Source organism: Mus caroli, chromosome 6 (genome assembly GCF_900094665.2).
Source record: "Mus caroli chromosome 6, CAROLI_EIJ_v1.1, whole genome shotgun sequence".
In the NCBI taxonomy this organism is placed as follows: domain Eukaryota; kingdom Metazoa; phylum Chordata; class Mammalia; order Rodentia; family Muridae; genus Mus; species Mus caroli.
This window is the reverse complement of record NC_034575.1, coordinates 49,514,682-49,522,551: the sequence shown is the minus strand read 5'-3', so window position 1 is coordinate 49,522,551 and position 7,870 is coordinate 49,514,682. Positions and strand designations below refer to the sequence as shown.

Genomic DNA, 7,870 nt, shown 5'->3' with positions numbered 1-7,870 from the left:
TGTGTGTGTGTGTGTGTGTGTGTGTGTGTGTGTGTGTGTTGAGGCAACAGTGTCCCTCTCCATATCATTTGCACCACAGGTCTGAGCAAACAGGCTGAATATAGACAATAACCCCTGACACTCTAGCCCAATAAGCCTTTGATTCCTCTGAGATGTGTCGCTCACAGCAATGGGAAGCTGAATAATGCAGACACTTCTACTCATGGAGCAGATATGATTACTTAAGATTGGAATCCTTCTGCCTACAATCCCAGAATTGAGTTATTGAGCCAGAAGGAGTTTAAAGTCAAACTGGCTACAGTAAGACTTGCTCTCAAGAAAACAAAAAAACAGACAGGACTACTACACTTCTTTGAAGTAATTTAAGCAATATCTCAGTTTATAATGTATTATGTAAGACATCACTTTAAAACCTCAGCTGCAAGGCTCAGAAGATGGCCCAGCAGGTAAGTGCTCATTGACTAACACAGGCCTGAATTCAGCAGCCCCTCTGCACCCACGTAAAAGCACAGTGTGGGGTCATGAATCTGTAACCCCAGCATTGAGGAGATGGAGTCAGAGGATGTCAGGAGCTCACTGGCTAGCTAGTATTGCCAAACTACTGAGGAACTCCAGGGCCAGTGAGAGATGCCTGTCTCAAAAAATAAAAGGGACAGCAAGAAGGGACCCGACAGGTACCTCTGGCACTGATGCACAGTCACAGACACAGACAACCCTCCCCCAATCCAAAACAAAACAAACGGACATCTTGGACTATTTAAATTTAATGCTAGGAGGTTTACAGTTTGAAAAGGTCTGGAGTTAAATATAAGATAGACTATAACAAAACTATTAAATCTAATCCCAGGTGAATTCTTAAAGCGGAGCATGATGTCTTCTAGGAAATTCATGTATTTTATTATGTCTAGGACTGGGGGACAGTGAGAGTGTGGGTTCAGATGGTGGGGAAGCTTTAGAGACAACATGGCATTGTAAGCTGCACTTCGTTCTTGAAGCAGGGTCTAATGTGCTAGGCAAATGTTCCACCACTGAGCTACACAGCCTTGAGCAGCTCTCAGAGAAGACAAGAAGTTGGTTAGGTAGAGGAGGAAGGAAAGGCACAATGAATAAAAAAAAAAATAATGACCAAATGGCACTTGTTCAGAAAGTTTTCGAGATCTTTCCTACCTGGAGAGATTAAACAAAGAGGAATAAGCCTACACCTACGGATGTTTCTGTCTTAGCATCCTAAGACTTACCTTTGCTTCCAGAACCCTCTTCCGGGCCTTGAGCTCAGCTACTGCTCTGTCCACATCCACTTGTGGGGCTTTATCTTCTTTTAACTTCCGTACAAAGTCTCCCTGGCCAACAAACAAGCTACAATCAGGACTGGTTTCAGAAATCAGCAAACACTAGTGCTCTTTTTAAACATGCACTTAAAAAGTATTTGTACACAAATACCAATTTCACATGTTTATTCTGTAAGAAGTATCAATAGCTGAAGGCCTGTGTCCACAGCATGCACAGTCCAGAAGACCACAAATAAGTGGGTTCACATGGTGAGTCTGTGGGGAGAGAACAGAGCTCACCTAGATATGGACTACTGACACTGAATGCTCAGGCAGGTTACCAGCACATCAGACACAGCTAAGTAGAGAATTAGTCACCTAAGAGACAGACTTTAAAAGTGCCTGAAACAGTTCAGAAAGCCAGAGTTTAAACCCTCGGGCTGGCGTAAAGAGCAGTAGTCTAATACATTCAATTAGAATGTATAAGAAAGTAAAAAAAAAAAAAAAAAAAAAAAACCTTTTAAGTGGCAAAATTTGGGAAGATGGTTGACTATAAAATGTCACCAATTAACAGATCAGCACAAGAAAATCCAAACATACACACACAAGACGCCACACCGGGGCAAGCCACAGTAAGTAAAGGATGCTGGGATTTAAAGACTCAGCTTTCACTTCCTATCAGTAAACTGTGAAACCTGGAACAAACTGGAAATCTCTTTGGACTCCCGAGTATAGTAAATCCCCACAGACTTACCCCCACCTCCTAAACACCAAACCAACTACTGCAATAATAGTATGTGTGCAAAATGGCTGACATCTTTTGTTCTGCTTGCAGGTACCTCAGCCTGGCTGTGGCCACAGATGCTTCAAGCCAAATCTGTTCCACACTGAATCGTTTCTGTCTCTCGGGAAACATCAAGCTATGCTTCTTTAGCTCCAACACCCGACAGACTTCACTTCCCTATCTACCCTCTCCCCATCAGACAAGATGCCAGCTTGTCCCACCTCCAATCATCTAACATGAAACTAGTCCCAAGTAACCTCAACTTAGGCTGTTGTCATTTTTAAGCTTTACTTCCTGAACACAAACCACCCTTAGCTTGGTATCTGTCTCTTCCTTGTGCTCAGTGTCCATCTTCCTACCACTGTGTTTCCCTGAGCTTAGCAACAGCTCCCATATTTCCAAATGCTCCAACCTGGCTGCCCCCGACGCTGTCCCGCGCAGAAGCACCTTTTTCTCCCATATACAAAGGGCTGCGAGGGCAGCCATGTTTTATTTACTGTCTTCCCTCCTGAGATCCCAGGCCCTGGAGGGATCCTTAGCATTCTCCTTGGCTTTCCAAGTCCCCACTCCTCCCTTCATTCATGACAGCCTCTTCTAGAACCAATGTTCTCTAGATATTCCAGGCAGAAAGTGCAAACAGAACAAGAACCAACGACACACACCAGAACCCAGTGCCAGCCGTTGCTGCCCTTCAGAACCTCCTAGTGCATTTCCCAGGAGTGAGCATGGTAAATGTGACATAAAGGCTATACCTTATGCTGTGGGTAATTTTTATAAAGAAGTATTCATTGGCTGAGAAAAAGCTGTTCAATATTTGGAAAAACACAGCATTAACCACGGCAATGCTGCTGGTATCTTGCAACCACACATGATGCCTTTACCAGTGCACACCCAGAGCAACTGCAGGAGGGTAAACCTGGGCAGGGGCTTAAGCATCCGCTTACCTCATTACCACTCCCAGGAGACAAACCAGAATGTACACACTGAAATACTCAGTGCTTGACTGCTATGTATTTAACTCCTTCTCTAACTCTTCATATGGCACTATCTGCACACACACGGTTTACTTAGCTGGTCACGGGGGTGCTCAGCAGCACGCCAAGGTCTATGATCTGCAGAGACCCCACCTCAAGTAGATTAAGTAACTAACTTCATTTGACATCCTCTATGAGTTTCACTACAACAATAAGGAATTTTGATGTAAAAAGGAGGCAGCGTCTGACATGGTGGAGAGCCATGCTATCAGCCTCTCTCCCCTCTATCACACTCAGTTTCTATTCTATCTCAGCATCAATGTTCCAGGCACCCTCCAACGTCATCTCATCCGCCTCACAATACCTGTGATCCAAAAGTGGACATTCTGGCTTGTTTAACGTACTCAGATGCAGTCAGAAAGGCCTTCAGATGTCCATTATGACACTCAGGCGTCTGTTGGCTGATACCATTAACCCAGTACGCCAAGCAGCCAGCACTCAGTACTAGCTAGTGGCCCACTCTCCACTCCTTGAGGGCTCCTCAAGGACATTAGAACGCCCCCCCCCATGTGCTTTCTCATGAGGAAATGAAGCCTGTATGAGCCTTTGTACAGAAGAGGTGCCAAGAGGTCCTTTTCCGTGTTGAAAGCAATTAGGTGAGTCCTCTTTAAAATCTCCCCAGTTGTTAATTATGGGCTCCCATATCATCTACTTCCTCCTAGAATTCTCACCAGGCACCGTGGAGCCATACCATAGGTAAATGAGTAGAAAGGATTTAAAATGCACTATCCCAAGTCACTTTTAGTCTTTTAAGGCACAGGTATTCAGTGGCCAGCCTTCATATGAGAGTTCTGTGAGGGTGAGGCTTCCTACCATTGAGGTCACTACCTTTCCAGCCTAGCAAAGAAGGGGAAATTCACATTTATTCTGAGTAATATAGAGAAATTAAGATCTCAATTTATGGCGATCTGTTTTTAAACCAAAAAAAAATCATAGAGATGCCTTAGACTCAAGGATTCCTACTAGCTAACTATTTTTCTTCAGCACCCAACCTCATCTGGGGGCTTCTGTGAGCACAGTGAATGGAACTGGCCTGCACTGCATCAAGACTTAAACTAGAAGCCCTGTTCCCAGGTGGAGGATTACAATACACACACACACTCACACTAACACACCCACACACACAAGCATACACTCGTACTCATACTCTCACACACACTCATGCACTCACACTCTCTCTCTCTCTCTCTCACACACACACACACACACACACACACACACACACACTAATGCTCAGTGTGACACAGGTGAATGGCTAACCTAGAACTTCACCCCAAGGGACCACATCCTCATTGCTCCTTCTGGGAGATGCCCAAGTCATACTCCACAGCCCAAGAAAAACAGGGCATGTTTCCTCACTGCTGGAGAGTGCCTGGCTTCACACATGTGGCCAGCAGGTTCTCGCTAAGGTCAGTGAGGCCATCTTAGATTCCAAATGTTTTATAACTACTAAAAACGCTTCATAAACTTTTCATTTGGCCTTTGTAGGTTAAGCAAGAAGTTTAAGTCACTCTTGGCTCAGAAAATCAAAGCCAAGAAAGATCCAAGGCTCCTCATGCTGTCTCCTCACAACTAGGAAGCAGCCCACCCATTCGAGGGACAGAGCCAAGAAGGAAAATTTGAAAGGTCACCGTCTCAAAATTAGAAGACATTAATTCTCACACATGGGTTCACAACAATATCAGCCTAAGAATCTAAGAAAACATGTAAGTTCCAGGCCAACAGTAGCCGGGGAACAGGGAACCAGTGTTCTTTCGACTGGTGAACAGTCCACAGGACACACTTAACAAGAGCATACTGTGTGCTAGCAGCAGGAGGTGCCAACACTTTACATGAACTCACTGTCATGTTTACAACTTTTCTGTACAATAGATGAAGAAAATGTTCAGCGACTGAAGGCTAAATAGTCACTTGCCTAAAGTCACTGGAAATGTAGCTTCAGAGGCTGCATTCTGAATGACAAGGTTATATTGCTACCACAGTTTAATCCTTAAACCACCACCACCACCACCACCACCACCACCACACACACACACACACACACACACACACACACACAGGGGAGGTCAGGGGTATAAAAAAAAGGCCCACCAAACAACTCTTCAAAGCTTTTCTTTTTGTTTGTTTGTTTGTTTGTTTGTTTGTTTGTTTTTGAGACAGGGTTTCTCTGTGTAGCCCTGGCTGTCCTGGAACTCACTCTGTAGACCAGGCTGGCCTCANACTCAGAGATCTGCCTGCCTCTGCCTCCCAAGTGCTGGGATTAAAGGCGGGTGCCACCACCGCCACTTCTCTTATACTGACAATGATTAAGTTCTACCTCGGACACACACACACACACACACACACACAAAACAAAAACAAACAAACCTCCACTACAACCACTCTGTGGGAGCTTCAAGCCACACACCCCCTCAAGTTCAGAGAGTGACTGTGAAACCTCATTAAACTGTCCCACCAGTACCTATAACCTCCAGAACAGGTCAGTCACCTCCAAAGTTCCTGCTTGTTCTGACAAGTATGAAGAGCCACATACATGGTGACAACCAGAGAACTCAGAATCACTGTTTACACAGAATCCTTCCTTCCTTTTTTGTTTTAGGTTTTTGTTTGTTGTCTGTTCCCCTCTCCCCACCCTCACACACCCTGTGTGGCCCTGGCTGTCCTGGAACTTGGCTCTGTGGACCAGGCTGGTCCAGAACTCAAGAGATTCACCTGCCTCAGTGCTAGCATTAGAGGTGTGGTCTACCATGCCTTGTTTGTTTGTTTTTTTGTTTGTTTCTGGTTGTTGTTTTTAAATGAGAAAAGCAATTTTGATAACAAGGAATGGGACTACAGCTGAATGCTTGTAACAGGTAAACTGTGAGCCCGAAGCTGCAAAGGTGGTGGTGAATGTCAGGCCGAGTACAGTGGACAGCACGTGAGGAAAGGCGATGTGAAGACAGCACTCCAAGCCTAAGACACACGTCTACAAGCTTGTGGACTCAGGGCCCCCTTGGGTGCCCTCAAGAGTGGGTGGGGCTCCTGGAACCATACAAATGTGCCACCACATCCAATCCAGCACTCTTCATGGATGCTGAAGGTTATGCTCAGACGCTCATGACTGCACAGCAAGCTCCCTGCGGGCTGAGCCATCTCCCCATCCTCAGGACTCCCCTTTAACCATCAAAGTCACCAAGAGAGCTTTTCTGTGAGCTACTGCTGAGCAGCTAAGTCCTGACTTAAGGTTTAACTTACACATTTCCATCTTGGTAGGAACCACCGTGCTTTAAATTTTGAGCTTCTACTGTTTCCCAGGCCAGAGACATATAGGATACTCGTGTGATGCTGGGTGGCAGCAGCAAGCCGTAGCTCCCAGTCAGCTGATGATCAGAAGGGTAAACGAGACACTCCACAGTCACTTGGCTGCTGAGCTAGGTGTTCTTAGGTAAGTTAGGTATTGTAATCAGGAAGTTTCAACTTACACTATTTACAATATACAAAGAATTTACCAGCCTATATTGTGGGTAGAGGAATATTTGTATTACAAAATAAAATGGAAACTTGGAAAACTTAAAAATTTTTAAAATTGCTTAAAACAAAAACAAACAAACAAACAGAAAAACCAATATAGGGCTGGAGAGATGGCTCAGTGGTTAAGAGCACTGACTGTTCTTCCGAAGGTCCTGAGTTCAAATCTCAGCAACCACATGGTGGCTCACAACCATCTGTAATGAGATCTGACGCCCTCTTCTGACATGTCTGAAGACAACTACAGTGTATTTACATATAATAAATAAATAAATCTTTGGGCTGGAGTGAGCAGAGGTCCTGAATTCAATTCCCAGCGACCACATGATGGCTCACAACCATCTGAACAGCTACAGTGTACTCATATACATAAAATAAATAAAATAAACCTTAGAAACAAAACAATATAACATGAACACCATTCTGAAAATAGTTACTTTCTAAAGTAAAATAAAATTTTATGGTGATTTGCTAATCTCTTAACTTCTAATTTATCAGACAGATTACCATATATGTTATATATTATAATGTATGGTCTGAAGTATTTCAAAATACTTCCAGGGTAGAGTCTATTAAAGAAATCATACATAGTGGAATTCTAAGTCATTTCAGGCAACTGTAGAAATTCTTTGATCAAAGCTCTGACAAGCAGTAGATTTAAAAGGCCCAGTGAGCTGGCTCAGCCAGTAAGAGTGAGGCTAACAAGCCTGACAGCCTGGGTTTGATTCCCAGAGAACACATTCCTGCAACACTTCCACGTACAGTAACAGAAAAGTGATATCCTGAAGATTCTCTTTAGATCTCCAAATGAGTGTGTGGCGTGCATGTGTACACACATACAGAAAATAAATATAAATATATGAAGATATTTTTCAAGTAATTTCAAAGGCATAGAGACAGCTCAGTGGTGTATGCTTGCCTAACATGCAGAAAGCTTGGAGTTCAAGCCCAGCCCCTCTGGAGGTGGAAGCTACAAGATCAAGGTCATCCTCCACTACATGCTGTCTTTGAGGACAGCTTGGGAGACCAGAAACCCTGGTTCTGAGGCCACAAAGTAGGACCTATCTCAAAAAGAAACAGAAAGTTATTTCTACCTCAGAAACCACAGCACTGAACTTTTTATAATCAAGTTACATAAACCCAGGAATGTATTTTAGGATTCTGAAAAAAAAAAATCTTTACCAATGCCTGTTCTCATCACAGTGTGTCCTGGTCATTTGGAGCTTCAAGTATCATAATATACTTAAAAAAAAAAAAAAAAAAAAAAAAAAAAAAAA

At 43.7% G+C, this 7,870-nt stretch overlaps 1 protein-coding gene across 1 annotated transcript in view; it reads right to left on the bottom strand.

Annotated features, from left to right (window-relative positions):
* Gars (glycyl-tRNA synthetase) overlaps window positions 1–7,870 on the bottom strand; it is a 42,752-nt gene that overhangs the window by 32,606 nt on the left and 2,276 nt on the right. The window contains exon 2 of the mRNA XM_021165313.2: window positions 1,239–1,340. Coding sequence (XP_021020972.1) covers window positions 1,239–1,340 — 102 coding nt within the window. The remainder of the gene's footprint in view (window positions 1–1,238; window positions 1,341–7,870) is intronic.